The 18,650-nt window shown below is 36.2% G+C and overlaps 1 protein-coding gene across 1 annotated transcript; it reads left to right on the forward strand.

Annotated features, from left to right (window-relative positions):
• Positions 1-429: 429 nt before the first annotated feature.
• Positions 430-5,104, forward strand: LOC125480995 (glucose-induced degradation protein 8 homolog). Its single transcript, XM_048608249.1, has 2 exons — positions 430-657; positions 1,867-5,104. Exons 1-2 carry the CDS (start codon positions 445-447, stop codon positions 2,038-2,040), a joined length of 387 nt encoding a protein of 128 aa, XP_048464206.1. The 5' UTR covers positions 430-444; the 3' UTR covers positions 2,041-5,104.
• Positions 5,105-18,650: the final 13,546 nt, after the last annotated feature.

The raw sequence follows: 18,650 nt of genomic DNA on the forward strand, positions 1-18,650 counted from the left end.
AAAAGCAGTAAATAGGGGAAACTTAAGTCTGGATTGAGACAGATAGGAATCAAGGGACATGTTAAGTTTTTTTTTATATCTTTGAAATTCAAAACTTGAAAGACTATGATTCTACACTTCTAATAAATAGTTTTCAGTGAAGTTAATTTTTAGTGGTCAACAGTCATCATGTAACTGAAAGAGTATGTGCTGCAAATTTCAAGGTATGAATCTCAGCTTCAGGTGTAGCTCTACAATTTACTTATAAATAATATGTACACCATTAGCGCCTCCACTATATTTTGACAGTAAATTCTGATCAAGTAGAAAGTAAACTTTGGCAGTAAAACAGAAAACTAATTTTTAAAAGAGGAAAACTACTGGAGCTATAATGTTTTTGCTGAACAACTGTGTATCAATAACATTATTGGCTATATTGTTGATTAGTTAGCCTAACATTATTATATGTGCTTTCTGCAGCAACAGCATTTAATCGAGTTGATTCGCCAGCGTGAGACAGAGGCAGCTTTGGAATTTGCCCAGACCCAGCTTGCTGAGCAGGGAGAGGAGAGTCGGGAGTGTCTGACTGAGATGGAACGTACACTGGCTCTACTAGCTTTTGATAATCCAGAAGAATCGCCGTTTGGGGATCTGCTTAATATGATGCAGAGGCAAAAGGTAATAACTTCAATTCTGTGTTGAATCATTTAAATATTCTTAATAAAAAGGTTGGTTAACTATATATTCTCGGAAATATTTGTTAATTTTACAAATGTCCTTCTGTGCAATTAAAATGTCTGGTAAAACTTGCCATAAAACTGTCACATTGCACGTTGGACTCGAGTGGAGCTATGTTATTCTGCATATAATAACCTTTAAATTAATTGAAAACTGTATTTGTGAAAATCTGTTAAATCTTGTGCAAGAACTGTTTGATGTCACCATCAATGACACTTTCTAAACGTGATGAGAGTAGACTAATATGGTGGTAATTGGTTGGATCTGTCCAACTTTTTATAGAATGGCATAACTGAGCATATGCTGTTTGTACAACATTATTTGCTAAATAATCATCTGTACTAAGAATTACACTTGCAACCACTTTGCCAGTTGAATCTGGCTGTCGTGTGGTGCATTTGCCTGTACTAAAGTCTAAATATATTATCGTGCGGCACATTACTGTTCATGGACAGAATATGTATACACGTTGTATCTGTTTAATCTTAACAAAATAGGTGACCGCCATTCTGTTTCATTCCTTGGGACAGTGCCTTGACCAATCAGGCAACTTGCTTGGTTTAAATTTTAACAAAGCTTGACAGTTAACTATCAGTCACCATCTAATTGTTGCATTCTCCATAGCACTCCTCTACCAATCAGAATCCATGTTCCAACCAGTTAGTGCTTTATTTTGTCATTTTGTACGGTATGAAAATAAAGCAAAGAAGTGCAAATCCTGGAAATCTGAAAGAAATTGCTGGAGAAGCTCAGCAGTCTGGAGAAGGCTGACTGGACTCGATGTTTACTGCTTTCTCTCCACATATACTGCCAAACCTGCTGAGTTTCTCCAGCAGTTTCTATTTTTGTTTCAGCATAAAATGTTTTTCCCTTTACATTGGTATTCTTGCAAGTTTCCTGATGAGTGCAAGACAAAGTAGTTCAACAGTGTCTTTTTTTTCCCAATAAGACTCTAGTTTTGTGCCACCAATTAAGTATTTGAAAATTCAACATTTTTATTTATGAATTAATATAAAAATGCTAACTTATTTTGCCAGTAAAATGTGGCCTTGAGTAGAAAGCTTCTGGTATCCAGTTGTGTGTCTTACATGACACTGAATTTGAATGTTGAAATTAATGGACTACAGTCTCTTTTTTTTTAAAATCTAGGTTTGGAGTGAGGTGAATCAGGCAATTTTGGATTATGAGAATCGTGAATCAACACCTAAGCTAGCCAAACTGCTGAAACTTCTATTATGGGCACAGAATGAGCTGGACCACAAGAAAGTTAAATATCCTAAGATGACAGACCTCAGTAAGGGAACAATTGAGGAACCCAAGTAAAGGCGATATGGTGGGACTGAACAGGATTATGAAGCAGCTTGCTGTACATTTACTGATTACAGTATATGAGAGAGAACTATAATAAGGTCACTAATAAATGACAGAACATGTGAATATGACTTTATGGGTAAGAATAATCACATTTAAGGCTGGGATGAAATCCAAAGCATCACCAACACATTACATGGGAATGCCATCAAATGGCTGCTGAAGGGTCAAGAGAGTGCAAGATTCACCCCAGTCCTAAATTCATTTTTATGGTAATTTATAACTTTACCAACTTCACACGTTGGACTGAAAATACTGAGTATTTACGTTTGGTTGCTGTATAGGGTTTCTATTCACACTTTCTTTGCTTCATATGCCAATGGTTCCTAAGTGTATGTTTATATATTTTCAAACCAACTTTGCTAAATATCTGCCTGTTCGCGATTAATATCCATATTACATCTGAAACTGACCTCATAATTTATTTCTTTTGAAATATCCTTAGTGTCTTTGTTCTTAATATAGTATCTTTCTTCTATTAAAATGATTTGGAGCTGGTTGTGGATGTAACATGGATACTAAGAATGTAATTAGTACAAACTAACTTTTCATTTTACATTTTCACAGTCTCATTAAAATTTTTCCACTGTTTGAGAAGAAGTTCAAATGTTTGTTAATTTTCATAAAGTAGCCATGCTATCAAACTAAAATTCACAAGCTTGTAAGTCATATTATTTAATCTCAAGGTTTTGTATATTTTGTAGCAATGAGTCATTTCAATATGAGTTGTTTGTATATAATGCAATTCCTTGCAGAAATGAGTAGTTTGATTTCCCAATACACAAGTGCTTTACGCTTTGAAATTCATCCATTGTGCTTTTAAACCCTTCTTTTGTGTGTGCATTGCGTGTCTTGAGCTTATTGATATGTTCTGTTTTTAAAAACAAAACCTAAGATGTTAATTTATCATTGCGTATATCAGCGAATACTTTGAGAGTGTACAATGGAAAGACATTGACAACTATTTTAATTAGTTTTATAGGTAAGGAATGCAGATTGTGTGTGTTAGGTATTTTTCAGACAAAATAGTTGATGGTACTTATTTAATTTTGCAGAACTTTTTATTGTTAGTTTAGAAGAAAAACTCCACATGCCATCATCTGTCTTGTAAATATTCCCTATATTGATTTTAAACATGTAACTGAAGTATAGATGAATATTGATCCAAGACTAATGAGATCGATTTTACAGAAATAGATGCAGATGTTCATTATTAAACAAAAAAAACAAACCTGCGGATGTTGGAAATCAGAAACAAAAACAGAAATTCTGTTTTTGTTTTAAATGTTCACTACTTCTCCCCTACCCCCTCCACCCACCACACTTGTTTTTAAGGTTTGCTCATAATCAATTTAATACTTTAGGGGCTTATACTCGGGAAGCTTGCCACGGCACTGAGAATGCTTTGTATCTTGGATATATCTTCTAAACCCTGTTATAAATTTTTAAGATTCTGTAGCGAAGCCATTGAAGTTGATTTTATGGAAAATAGTCCCCTTCTGAGTAGTTTTAATACTTTTCTCAGCAAACGTACATTATCTTTTCAATCTAAAATTTGTACCATTTATCTGTTTCAGTTACCCGAAATGCATATCTAAGGGATAAACCATTATATAGGCGGTTTGACTGTACACCCAGTTATGCTACCTTTATAGTAATGCTGTCTTGCCTCTCAATTCATCTGATAGATATGAACGTCTTTTTAGTGAATTCAGCAGCACCGTGCTAATTTTTTTAGCTTCCTGAGAAAATTGAGCATGCTCCCAGAGATTACAGTTTCAAAATGCCACAACCTGAACTAATTAACAACTTACTCTTACAAATGGTGAGGCCTTCTAATAGTTTGCAGATTAAGACAGCTACTGTACAATTAAATAAAAGTACAAGATGATTAAATGTTAAAAATACAAAAATGTGAAAACCCATAATTAGCAATTTATCCATTGTAAAAACTATTTGGATAACTAATGGAAAAATTCAAAAATCTGGCTTCTAAGCAACTCTTGTTTAAGATGGTGTCATGCAGTGTATTGTCTTGAGCAGTGTGTAGACTGGAAGGTTTTTTTTTTGCTTGAGTACATACCAGAATGCTGAGGAATACACAAGACCAGAAGGACAATTATGATTCATTGACCTAAACATAAAGTTAATGAGTGTCTTTTAAGTCCCTCTCTCTGCAGCCAAAAATAATATATCTGGCTTCTTGAATGTGCTAAAACTTTGTATCTGCTGTCTTCGTGGAAAGCTTTTCTATATTTTGATCAATCTTCCCACAAAAATCATTTTAACCTTGTTCATAACTTATCTTTAAATCATTAACATGCGTTTTTCCTACCATTTACTTCAGTTTTTATTCTCATGCTCTCTTTCATTTTAAAATTCTTTTAAAAATGCATTTAAATCTTTTTTCTTTTTGTTATTCCCAGTTTTCATGAAGAAAATAACATGAGAGGGAACTTAGCATTGTATAAAATAGAAATAAAATTATGGTAAATCCAGAACACTACTGCAATACAATATACAAGAATTGGTGAAAAGACAAGTTGTGACTGAGGTCAGAAGGAATTTGTCATATTAATGAATCATTCCCACTTGGATTGTTCTAGCTAGAGAGATGGAGACAAAAGATTTTAAATTCATTAGATAAATGATGAAGGGCAGAAACATATTTTTTTTAAAAAGAATGTGGATGAATGAACTTGGTACTCTATGTGAATTAGATTGGTCACTGGGGAGAAAGATAGTGCTACGAAACATTGTACGTTGCAGAATATTATTTTTAACGTACAATTTTGAATGATTAGAAACATCTTTAGAATTAACTGAAAAGGTTATATTCTTTCCTCAAAAACAGGAGTGTTGACATTATTTTGGTGGCAAAACCTTCCATGAATGCTTAAGGTTAATTATTAATAAATAAGAGTCTAAAATTTACTTAATTTCCTTTTAGATTTCATAGTTTGTCATTTGGATATAACAATTTACAAATAAAAGTTTTGTTTATGTTTGATCAGTATTCTTAAAAATTCTTCAGTTCTTTCACATTCTAATGCATTGTTATGGTGTAAATTTCTTTAACTTTTAGCAGAACTACATACCTTGATTTCAGCATTACATACCAATGGTTTAGATGTTAAGGGCATGATTAAGTTTGAAGATGATTCAAAACTTGTGCCTGTGGTTGTTGGGCGGGTGGGGACAGGGGAGGGATGGGGGTGGTGCGGGATGGTTGGTAAGAGAGAAAAGGCAGAAGCCTGTAGGAAGATATTCAGAAGACTGATCAGTTGGGTAGGATGTGATATGTACAATTCTGTTCAGAGATGGGCGAGATCAAACCAGGCAAGCCAAGAATACTGAGAAGTGTAGAGAAACAGAAGGATCTTTGAGTGTCTATCTGCAACTCTGTGAATATACCAGGTCAAGGACAATAAGATGATTAAGAACACATAGCAGTAATTTCTTTTACATGCTGAGGCAGAGAAAGTGAGAGTAGAAAGTTTGCTAGAATTTCAGATGCAGTTTAGGCCACAGCGAGAATATGGTGTACATTTCTGATTGCCATGTGATTGAATTAGAAAATGCACTGAAGAGACTTAAGAACATGTTGCCAGGACTGCTGAGGAAAGCTTAGATAGGCAAAAGTTGTTCTCTTCGGAACTGAGAGAATTGTAGGGTGATTTAATTGAGGTCTCTAATAAGAACCCATTTTTCCTTAACTGTTAAGTTATTGATTATGAGAAGTCAGTAGAAAGATGAAAGGGGAGTTGAGTTTTTCACCAAGAGTACAGTGGGAGACTAGAACTCCCTGAAAGAGTGGGAGAGGAAGAAAGTCTGAAATGTATTCAAAATGTACTTGGAGATTAGCAATCCACAATATCATGGACCAAAAGCTATATTAGGGTGCGTATCTGTTTATGGCTAGCACAAGGACCTAACTGACTTCCCTCTATTCCGTTGATGTCCATAATGATTAAAATCAAGCTGCCTGAGTTTAACTTTTGTAAATGGCTGTGTGGGCTAGTGAAGGATCCTAAATAGGGCACACTTGCCCTGCTGATTGGCTAATTTTGAGTAGAATTCCATCAACAGCTAGTAAGTTCTTAATATGTTTATAATGGACTGAAATTCATGATCAGTATCACGGCAATGACACTCCTAATTGACCTCGCAGAACAATGCTCAGAAAGACACAATAATCGTTCGGAATTAGTTTCCACTTTCCTGATGTTAACCGAGTCAGTGGCATTTCCAGCCATCCAATGATGACAATATCATCAAGCAGGGCAAACAGCTAATTTCACTGAAGTATTAACACAGATAACAAACCAAAACCCACTTGCTTAGATTTTCCAGATGGCAAAATATTAGGAAATGCACATTTATATAAAGGTAGAAGCCAAAATAGCAACTGAAATTTAAAACCATGGAGAAACTTGGCACTCAACAAATATAAAATCAGCCCTTTAGGGCCTGCTTAAGCAGCAATCATGAACTACAAAGTAATTTAAAATCCCTCAATTTAATTTAAAATTTAATAAAATCTCATTCAACAAGAAGTTTTTCAAGTGCCTTTAGATATTTTTTGATCAACCTGTTCTGAGACATTATGACAGACATTTGGAGGTGGTGGGACTGGACCCATGCCTCCTAGTCCTGAGGTAGAGACATTATCATTGTCACAGTAGTCCTTCAAGTGCTTTTACAATTAACCTAATAATGGATGCACTTGTCAATGATTTCTAACTGATTGCTTTATGGGGTTCCACATAATGCAGCCTATACAGAAGTGTAGAAACACTGACAACAACTTATTGATTTTCACATGTAATTCTGTCTATACAGGCAGCAGAAATTACTGTTGATTTAAGATGAGTAATTAGAATGAATACTAACAGTTTCATCATTCTTGCTGCTAGTATCCAGGCCATTGGTTTTGGCTGCTTTAGACATATCCTTAATTTGTTTAAAATGTAGACCCTAAGAATTTTGCAGTGGGGCCGTCACTTTTATTCAACTTTTATACATTGGACTCATACAGTTCTGCTGTTAAAATAGTATGTTTTACATCCATATTACAGCTGAAAATGCATGCAAGGCAAACCATGTTTTATCCCCAGGAGTAATAGTTTACTTGGCAACGGTAGGAGCCTACTAAAGTGAAAAAAATGGTCAGCCTTGTCTGGGAAATGGAAAAGCACAAAGATTTTCCAATCTATAAAATTCCTGTACTAAAGAGGAAAATGACCGAAGGCTGTCTTTATGATAATAATGAATTCTGATGGTCTTAAAGCCATGCTATTCCACATTAGCTGCAGAATACTTGCTTAATAATGTACCAGTGTCTATAAAATTAGTAATCCATGTATGAAGTGAGCTTGGCAGATTGGCTTTTATATATAAAAGCCTTGGAAAGAACTGTCATATTTCATGTGCCACAAATTCAAAATCTATCACACTTTAAACAAAAGAAAATCATTTTATGCACTCTATCTTATCTGTGGGGTGCAACAGGGGGACTACAAATCATTTATGGGCAAATTGCAAATAGATTTGTTTTCCTTACCCACTGCAACTGACTGAACAAATTGATACCTCATACTGCTGTTGTGTAAGTACACTTTCTAATGGAAAACCAGCTTCTTGCTAAGGGTATCAATTAGGAATCTGGTGTTTCTTAATGTACTGTAATGAACCATTCTGCATCTTCTTGACCAAAATAGCAGCAGCAGTATTTCCATATTACAAAAGATAATGCTTAAATAATATTTAAATTCAACTTATGCAGAACTTGCAAACTTGAATGGTGATACTTACAGAATTTTCTAACTATATTAATTTTCTATTGCTAATTACAGATATTTCTCAAGCTTGTAAAAATGTAAATACAATTACTATAACATAGTATTAAAAATAAAATCAATGACAACATTTCAAAGTGCAAAGTTTCATCATTTTCTTTTAAAAGCTAGTATATCTTAACAAAGTTTTGTCAGAAAATTGATTTCATTGTTTCATCCTTTCTTTTGGTTATTTAAAATAAAATTTTGATTACGTTCACTGTCCTGTGAAATTAGTTTACAATGGATCTTAATCCAGTGATTTATTGATCAGTGCACAGAGACAGTGGGGTTAATGAACAGCAAGTTCCAGTGCACAATAGTTCAAGTTTTGCTGAAAAATTTGGGCACTTTATTTTAACTTGTGTCTAGCTGAATGGATTAAGTATTAAACAGAAAGTATTGTTGGATCTTAGCCAGCAAATTTAGCTGTATTGCCAGGTGGCATTATAAAGTGTTGCCATTTCTCATCTCCATCCTGGGCACCTGAATACTCTATCTAAGTCAAATAAAATCAATAAACCAATATGTTTCCAACTCACCTCCAGCTACTGACAGATCAAAGCCTTAATTCCCTTCATAGCCCTGAAGTTTCCAGTGGTCTGTAATTTCATTCAGCTGTCATGTCACATTTTTTGATTCTGGTGTATTGTTTTAATTGCAAACCAGTTTCTTTGCTGGCTGTTGTTGGTACAAAGTCATTTTGCTGTGAATCTACTTCACCTTGTACTTAATTTCAAACTCAATGGTTCTTTTGGTCATACTATTCTTGCTATTTATTGATAGTTTGGATCTTTTATCAGACTACTTGTCAATGCCAATGTTTATGCTTCAAGCAAGCCTCTTCCCATCTTACCTCATCTCACTCCATCAGCATATTTTGTTTTGTCCTTCCTCAAGTAGAAACTGAGCTTCCCTGCTAGTAGACAACCCCTCAATTCTAGGGAAAAGAATATCTGTCTCTTTAGCATTACCTGATAAGTATATACTCAGTTATGGTGTCACCCATGAATATTTACTGCACATTCTCCTCTATCCCGTTTATAATATGGAGTTCAAAACTATGCAAAGTAATTTTAATGTGATCTAACATTTCCACTTTTTTCTGTCTATGAATAATCCACAGTGCTTGGCCTTTTTTTAAAATTATTATTAAACAGTATTGTTACTTTGTGCTTGTGCTAAAGGGAAAGACAAAAATAGTGAGTAAAACTTTTGAGCACCTGGAAGCTGTGTAGTCCATATATGGGTCCTTTTGTACAAGTGCATGGAGTATAAGGAACATTAAATAAACTTCAGGCATAACCTCAAACTGGCCGGAATGGCACAGTAGCCGTTATTAAGGTATGGCTGCAAAACTATTTGGTCTCAGAAATAAATATATCAGATTATAAATTTTACATGAAAATGTAGGTGGTTTGAACTGTCCTTTCTGAAATAAACCTAGTAAACTTGTAAGGAGCCCAGCAGAACCAAAAGCATACATTTTCAAGAACAAAAGTTAAATAGACTGAGGATCTTTTATACAGAACACAGATGGCTGAGGAATGACCTGATAAAGGTCTTTAAGATGATTAAGGATTGAAGTAGAGGAGATATATCAAAAATTTTCCTACTGTCAGGAAGTACAAAACTCAGTAATAAATACAAAATAGTCATAAGTACACTGGGGATTTCGAGAAGCTTTTTTAACCAAATAGCGTAAGAATGTGAATTATGTTGCCACATAATATTTATGATGTATAGCATAGATATATTTACAAGGAGATAAGCTAAAAAGGAATATTAATAGGGTAAGAGGAAGCTCAGATGGAGCATAAATGGTGGCGTTGACTAGTTCGCATAAGTCAGTGGAGCAGAAGTGGGCTATTTGGCTCATCAAGTCTGCTCTACCATTCAGTGAAAACATGGCTGATTTCCTAATCCTCAGATCTACTTTCCTGCTGTTTTCCATATTTTTTGTTTCCTTAACTGCCTAAAGATTTGTCCGTCTCAGCTGTAAATTTATGTAATGACTGAGCCTCAGCAGCCCTTTATGATAAAGAATTGCACAGATTCTCTGCTCTCTGAGAGAAGAACTTCCTCCTTGATTCTGTTTTAAATGTGAAATCCCTTAATCTGAGATTATGTCCCCTGGTCCAAGACACTCTCACAAGGGGAAACAACCACTCTGCATCTACTCTGTCAAGTCCACTAAGATTATTGGCTGTTCCAATAAGGTTGTGCTTCATTCTATATTCCAATGATTATGACCCAATCTATTCAATCCGTCCTCCTAAGACAATCTCTCCATACTTCTTATGGTCTGTTTCTATGCTGTAGACTGTGTGTCTCTACGAACACAAATGTAAACATAATTTGACTATTTAAATATAGTGAACTTTCACTTTTCTTTTACCTTTACCTGATTTTACATTGACACTGCCTCTGTTCCAGAAAGGAAGTTTAAGCACAGCACCAGCCACATCACTTAATTGTGAATATTTGACAAAAATTCTTCAACAAACAATTGACTGAAACCTACCCCTGTGGTTGCGCATTTAAGAATAGTATTGGTGGCAGTGTGGAGTCTATGGGGAGCAAAATAAACCTTTATAGAAGTTGTTACAAGCAGTACTAACATGACAGGGCTATAGGCTGAACCACATTATAAGTGGATTTGGCAGGCCCCATTTTCATTTAATTTTTTCTGTTCCAATTTTACTCTATAAAGCTTACTATAAGTATTTTTCAGTAAAATTCAAAAACAAACAGTACCGGAGCTTAAGAAGTGCGTGCTCCATTCCAGAAAACAGGACAAGCCGGAGTGGTCAAATTTTCGCTTGTGGAAGAAGACAAAGACCAGTCCGGAGGCAGAAACTTATCTTTGCTACAAATCTACTCCAGCCTTCTGCTCAATTTCAAACTTAATGGTAATTTTATTTGCACTATTCTTGCTACATATTGATCATTTGGATAATTACAGACAGAAAAATATTAATCCGACCAAGTGGAAAATGCCAGTGTTTATGTTTCAAGCAAACATCTTCCTATCTTAACACCTCACTCCATCAGCGTACTTTATTTCTTCCTCCCTCTAGTACAAACTGACCTTCCCCACTATTAGACAACCCAGCAATTGTAGGAAAAAGAATATTTGTCTCTTTAGCCTTACGTGCTAAGTACATACTCAGTTGTGATACCATTCTCAAGAATATTTATTGAACCTTCTCCTCTATTTATATTTATGAAGTGCAAAACTATGCAAAGTAATTTTTGTGTGGTCTAACAAATTTTCTGTAAAAAACATTAACTTTTCTACTTTTCATTTCTATCTGACTATGAATAAACCATAGTGTTTTGCTTTTTATAAATGGACTAATAGAATAGTATTGTTAAAGGGAAAGACAAAAATAGTGAGTAAAACTTCTGAGCACATGGAAGGTGTATTATCCAAATAAGGGTTCTTTATACAGATGCATCGAGTATAAGGACCATCCAGATAAACTCCAGGCATAACCTCAACCAGGCCAGAATGGTGTGGCTGCAAGACTATCAGGTCTCAGAAATAAATGCATCAAATTGTAAAAATTACCCAGAAGACAGGTAGTTTGATCTATCTTTCCTTGTGGACTTGAGGTCCTGTCCTGCACTGCTGTGTTTCAACCAAAGATAGAGGATGTTATGAAACAGACTAGACCCCCTCAAAATATATTAAGAAGGTAGCCTAGACCCTAACTTTATTCAATTTGATTGGTCAAACTATTTGACATTAAGAAAAACATAATTTATTCAAACAATATAGTCAAAATACAACAAATTAAAGGGGTACTTGGAGTAACTTAACTAATGGGAAACTTAACAATAATAGATACTGTAACTATTACTAATCAACTTTCAATATAGTAACATCCAATAAACACACCCCTTAACATAAAGGCAAATTCAGAAATCAGATTTTCTTGCATGCAACGCCCGCATTAAGAACATAAACCCCAGCTCCTAGCTGTGACTGAGAGAGGGGAAAGAGTAGTTTCTGCTTCTGCTGAATCTAAAAGTTAATAAAATTAAAAAAACAGGAATCCTGGTCTGTGCAAGCTGACCACACTCAGCCAGGTTGCTTCTATTGTTCCAACTTAAAAAAAAGCCCAAGAGCTCACAAGCTGTTTATGTTATCACGAAGTCAGAAGTCACATGACACCAGGTTAGAGTCCAACATGTTTATTTGAAATCACCAGTTTGCGAAGCGCTGCTCTTCAGTGCAGTGACTTCACTTCTGAAGTGACTTCACCTAATGAAGGAGCAGCATTCCGAAAGCTTGTGATAGGTGTGGTTGACACTGGGGCAGTAGTTAACACAGTTTTCAGGCTGTCAAATGCCTTGTGACAGTCGGCTGTCCACTGAAATATTTCTGCACTTCAATAAGTCAGTGGAGCAACTACACTGCTAACCTTTTGTACAAATTTCTGATAAAAACCTCTCATTCCCAGGAATCATTGTACTGTCCCCTTTGTTGAAGGTATGGAAAACTCCCCATTAACCTTTGTTTTCACATCCCATGGGCAATCAATCCATGTTCAATGACATGGCCCAGGAACGTGATTAGGGCTTTTGTGAACTCACTGTTAGCCAGATTTATCATCAAGCTTGCCACCTGAAGTCGATTGAAAAATTCCGATTGATGGTGAAAATGTTACTTCCATGTGTGACTAAAAATCCCAAGGTCGTTGATGTACACCACACAATTGGGTAATCCAAAAATGACTTTATTGGTTAGTCTTTGAAATGTGGCTAGTGCATTTTTCATACCAAATAGCCTTTCATTAAATTGGCACAGTCCATTTCATGTCACGAGAGCTGAAATTGTCCTCACTCTTTTGGATAAAGGTACATGCCAGTATCCTCTAAGTAAGTCCAACTTAGAAATATAAGTTGGTTGCCCCACCTTCTCAATACAGTCTTCCAAACATGGAATAGGATAAGAATCAGACTTTGTTTTGACTTGCGATAGTCCACTCATAATTGTTGGTACCATCTGGTTTTGGCACCATTACTGTGGGTGAGCTGCAGTTGCTGCACTCACTTTGATTATGTTGTTGTTGAGCATGTGTTCAGTCTCTTTGAACCTGTGCCAACTTTAGAGGGTTAAGTCTACAAGGATGTTGCTTAATTGGAACAGCATTCCCTATCATTACATCCTGCGTAATTAGATTAGTACTACCCAGCATATTCTGACATTTCTCCCCATGTGGTTGTAATGACTCTTTCATGTCATTTCGATTTTCCTCTGGAAGTTAACTTAGTAATTTATCTCAATTTTTGAGAACATTCTCATTGTTCAGTTTAACTTGAGGAATGTCCAATTCAGAATCATCTGAACTTGGTTCTTCACTCTGTGTTGTAACCATTAACACATTCTCCTTTTACTTTCCTTCCCTATCAATATATCTTTTGAGCATATTCACATGACACATTGTGAGATTTCTTTGTATCTGGCATTTTTATCAAATAATTCACCTCAATCAACTTCATTTCAATGTAATAAGGCCCACTAAACCTTGCTTTTAAAGGTTCACTTACCACTGCAAGTAACACTAACACTTCATCTCAACTAAAAACTGGTGAATTTTTGAGTTCTTGTCTGCTTCCTGTTTCATCATGTGCAGTGTTATTTTAAAATGCTGTCTAGCCAACTCACCCGCTGTATTTAATATTTCCCTAAAATTTAACACATAGTCCAAATATGTGGTCTCTGAAATCAGACTCAGCAATTTTTCCTTCATTAATTTCAGTGGTCTTCTCACCTTGTGCCCAAAAACTAATTCAAATGGACTGAATTTAGTAGATTCATTTGGTGCGTTGCTAATTACAAAAAGTACAAATGGAATTCCTTCATCCCAATCCTCTGGATAGTATTGACTATAAGCCTTCAATATGGTCTTTAAAGTTTGATGTCACCGTTCTTATGCTCCCTGCAATTCTGGATGGTACACTGTAGATTTGAGTTGTTTTATTTCTGGGCTATCCATAACTTCCTTGAATCATTTTAATGTAAAATTTGACCCTTGATCTGATTGTATCTCTGTGGGTATTCTATATCTAGTGAAAAAAAATTGAGTAACTCTACTACAATCTTTTTAGCCATAAAACTGCATAATGGAACGGCCTCTGGAAATCTAATAGACACATCCATTATGGTCAATAAATACTGATTTCCACATTTTTATTTTAGGTAGCGGTCCTACGCAATCAATTAAGACCTTTCTAAAAGGTACCTCAAATGTGGGAATGGTTGTTAAGAATGTTGGTTTTATTGCTGCCTGAGGTTTTCCATTACCTGACATGTATGACATGTCGGCAAAATTCAACCACATCCTATTGCAGTCCAGACCAATAAAAATGTTTTTGTATTTTGGCTTGAGTTTTCATTACTCCGAAATGACCTACTACTGGTAATTCATGGGCTACTCACAACATCTCCTTTCTATAACCCATCGGTAATACAATCTGATGAACTTCTGTGCATTTCTCATCCGTCTGAATATATGACAATCTCCATTTCCTCATCAAGACGTGATTTTTAAGACAGTAACATTTTGGAATACATTCAGACTATTCTGTGCATGCTTTTTGATACAGCTGCTTTAGTTTTTCATGTTTCTGTCATAATTCAGTTAATTTCTCTGAACTAAAAATATCCACTTTGTCCTCCACCTGTTCTTGTTTTTTCTCAATCATTTGATCAACATTGTCTGTGATAATTGAACTTCAACTTGCTTATCTTTCCTCCTTGAATCCTCCTTCTGCTTCAACCTGTGGCTTTGTGATCTTGGTACCACAAAGTCAGAAAAAAATCACAGGATACACTTCATGTAACACCTCAGTTGCCTGAATTTCCACTGGCTTTTCAATCACAGTAGGCATCACTCCCACCTGTGATCCAGCTGTATCATTACCAAGGACAAATTGTATTCCTGGAACCAAGAGTTTCTCCAGTCCGCCTACCACCACTTCTCCACATTCCACTGGACTCTCCAACCTCACGATATCATGAAACACTTCTCTTCTTACCATGAATTCCACATATTGACACCTTTTTCTGGCAATACTCCTTCTGAATTACATATCTCCTCACTATTCACCATCAAAAATTGACATGCTCCTGTATCTCTTAAAATGTTATTTTATTCACCTGCTCTTCCTGGTGGATATAAGTAAACCATACCATTGCAAGTAAATTCTTTAAAGAGATCTGGCACTTTCTTCTGAACCAACCCCTGATCAGGTTATACAGTCTGTTGCAGCTTTTTAGCTTTCTCTGTTCTTTCCTTTACCACTTCAACAAAACTCACTGGCTTATCCCATTTTCCCATATCCGTCTTGACAGTGCTTCTTCCAAACCACCAACACTGCAACTTGATGTGGCCCACTTTATTACAGTGAAAGCACCTGAGCTTTATTTTTACATTTCTTTTCCCCCTCCCCTTCAATGAGATCTCCTTTTCCTTTACCACCTGAGGACTCCTCTTGCCCCCAATTTCAATCCCTCACAGACTGAAGTTGATGTCAAACTTTGATTTATAAACCAACTCATAATCATCCGCCATTTCCGTTACTAATCTCTGCTCTTTCACACTGGTTTTCACTACTTCAAGAAGTGAACTTTTGAACTCCTCCAAAATAATCATCTCTCTAAGAGCATATGTTTGATCTATTTTCAATGCCCTCATCCACCTATCAATATTACTTTATTTGATCCTTTCAAACTCAACGCATATTTGACTAGGGGCCTTCCTTAGATTCCTGAAATGTCTGTTGGCTTCTGGTATTAGCTTGTATGCATATAAGATGGCATTTTTCAGCTTTTCATACTCCCCAGATACCTCCTCTGACTGTGATGCAAATACCGCACTAGCTCTATCTATCAACTTTGTTTACATCTACAATATTCACATGGTCACTGGCCATTTCATTTGTTTAGTCACTTTCTCAAATGAAATAAAAAAGCCTTCTACATCCCTCTCATCGAACTTAGGCAATGCTTGGACATATTTAAACAGATGCCCACTAGGCCTTTGGCTACAATGGATTTGTTCATCATCACCATCCTCTTCACTAAGCCTACATTCTACTTTCACCTCTGCACTTTTAAGTTGACTTTCCTCGCGAATTGCCAACTTCTGAAGTTCAAACTCTCCCTCTTTCTGCTTTTCTTCTCTCTTCCAGCTTTTCTTGAGCTGGGGCTATTTCCTTTCGTTTTTCTTTTGTTAAGGCTATTCTTTCCTTTTGCTTCTAATTCAAGCTGCTTAATTTGCAATTGAATTTTAGTCATTTCCAAGGATTCCGATGGCTTTTCTGGCAATCATAAATGTTGAGCTATTGCTGCAATTACCTCCCCTTTTTGCATGGGCAAAGGGAACCCCTACTCCAGCTGCTCTGTCAATTTCAAAAGCCTTCCCTTGCCCACTTTCTGTAAAACTAACGACATTCTTCCACCACGAGGAAACTCTGAGTGACTGAAAGTGCCATTGCTACACAAGGCACATTCTGTTTACAACAATCAAATTCAACACCCAAAACAAAAAATACTAACGCTTACCACTCCCTGCCTTTGAGACCGATAATCCTAAACTCAACTTGGTTTAGAGAGTTTGATCCTGATGAGAGTCCTCAATTTGTTATGGACCTGACCAGACCTCCTCAAAATATATTAAGATGGTAGCCTATACCGTAACTTTTTCTGATTTCATGTGAGGTTCTGTTGTTCAGATGCAATTCGATTGTTCAAACTACTCGACATTAAGCAAAACACAATTTATTCAAATACTACAGTTAAAATACAACAAAAGAAAGAGGAATTTGAAGTAACAACTCTTTTTGGAAAACTTAACAAAATAACAGGTACAATAACTACTACTATTTAACACTTTTAATATAGCAACATACCATAAACACACCCCTTGGCAAAAAGGCAAGTTCATAAATCAGATTTTCTTACATGCAATGCCCACAGTAGGAAGCTTCTAGCTGTAATCAATGGTTGATGCAGTATAATTTCGATAAATGTGAGGTATTCACTTTGGAAGCAAAAACAAGATGGCAAGTTACTACCTGAATGGCTGTAAATTGGGAGAGGGGAATGTGCAGCGGGACCTGGGTGTCCTCGTACACCAGTCACTGAAGGTAAGCATGCAGGTGCAGCAGGTGGTAAAGAAGGCAAATGGTATGTTGGCCTTCATTGCAAGAGGTTTCAAGTACAGGAACAGGGATGTGTTGTTGCAGTTATACAGGGCTTTGGTGAGACCACACCTAGAATATTATGTGCAGTTTTGGCCTCCTTTTCCGAGGAACGATGCTCTTGCTCTCGAGGGAGTGCAGTGAAGGTTTACCAGGCTGATTCTGGGGATGGCGGGTCTGACGTATGAGGAGAGATTGACTAGGTTAGGATTGTTTTTGCTGGAGTTCAAATGAATGAGGGGAGGATCTCATAGAGACTATAAAATTCTAACAGGACTAGACAGGGTAGGTGCAGGGAGGATGATCCCGATGGTGAGATTGTCCAGAAAAATGGTCACAGTCTGAGGATTCAAGGTAGACCATTTAGGACGGAGATGAGGAGACATTTCTTCATCCAGGGAGTGGTGAGCCTGTGGAATTCATTACCGCAGGAAATAGTTGATGCCAAAACATTGAATATATTCAAGTGGCAGCTAGATATGATACTGTTCTGATGAAGGATCCTAACCCGAAACGTCAACTTTCCTGCCCTACTATCTCTTCAAGATTCCAGCAGATTCTGCTGAATACAAAAGTTAAAAAACTAAAAAAAGCTAGAAATTCTGGCCTGTGAGAATTGGCAACACCCAGCCAGGTTGCTTCTATTGTTCGGATTTAAAAAAACCAAGGCCTCACAAGCTTTTTACATTAGCACAGACTGCTTGGTAACCCTTGTTCATTCTCTCCCCTAAAAGAAACCAGGACAAAATACACCTCTTAAAGCAACAGCATCATCACAAGGTGTACATCACTTACACCATGTGTTGCAATATCAAATAAAAATACTTTTTCAGTTCTTAAGATGCAAATTAAATACCTCTTTGTAAAAAAAAACTATGGTTTTCATACATGGAGAGACAATTCCCTTAGACTGTTATGACCTACATTCTTAGTGTGTTGTGTCTAGGTCTGTTCCTGACCTTTCAGGAGTTTCACCAAACCTTTTTAATTTGTATTATCATACACAATATTGATCTCTGTAATACAGTTCCATCCCTTCTTCTCAGGGTCTTTAAGCATGTTGCTGCTGATTACAACAAATAAAATGACACCATCTTCTACATCATCATGTTATTAACACATGCATTCTTATTACATTACAATTGCAAAAATGTGAACAGGGAGGAGTGGTCTTAGTAACCAAGAGTATAAACACTTCAGTATAGAGGATATAGCAAGAGGTAAGCAGCCAATAGAGACCTTGAGTTGAATTAAACAAAGTATTTTAATTTTACTTTTAGAACACTTAGGTTTCATTGGTTTGTATTTGGTTTATTAGAGTAACTTTTCTCCCAAACAATTTGGATACTTTTCCACTAAATGCGCTGCACCTCAAACCACTAAACAATAATACATATTCACAATGACTCTGGTTGCTTAGAAGTCTTGTGAGTTAGGGTCTGTTTCAGGAGTTCCATCCATTGACAGATCTCCAAACATGTCTTTGGAATGGCTGACCAAACCACTCCA

This window comes from Rhincodon typus, chromosome 19, assembly GCF_021869965.1.
Source record: "Rhincodon typus isolate 14 chromosome 19, sRhiTyp1.1, whole genome shotgun sequence".
Classification (NCBI taxonomy): Eukaryota; Metazoa; Chordata; class Chondrichthyes; order Orectolobiformes; family Rhincodontidae; genus Rhincodon; species Rhincodon typus.

Bases quoted from the DNA above. Each gene is read 5' to 3' on its own strand.
- LOC125480995 (XM_048608249.1), top strand. From the start codon at position 445: ATGTGCTTTCTGCAGCAACAGCATTTAATCGAGTTGATTCGCCAGCGT. The intron at 658-1,866 runs GTAATAACTTCA...TTTAAAATCTAG, and splicing joins ATATGATGCAGAGGCAAAAG to GTTTGGAGTGAGGTGAATCA.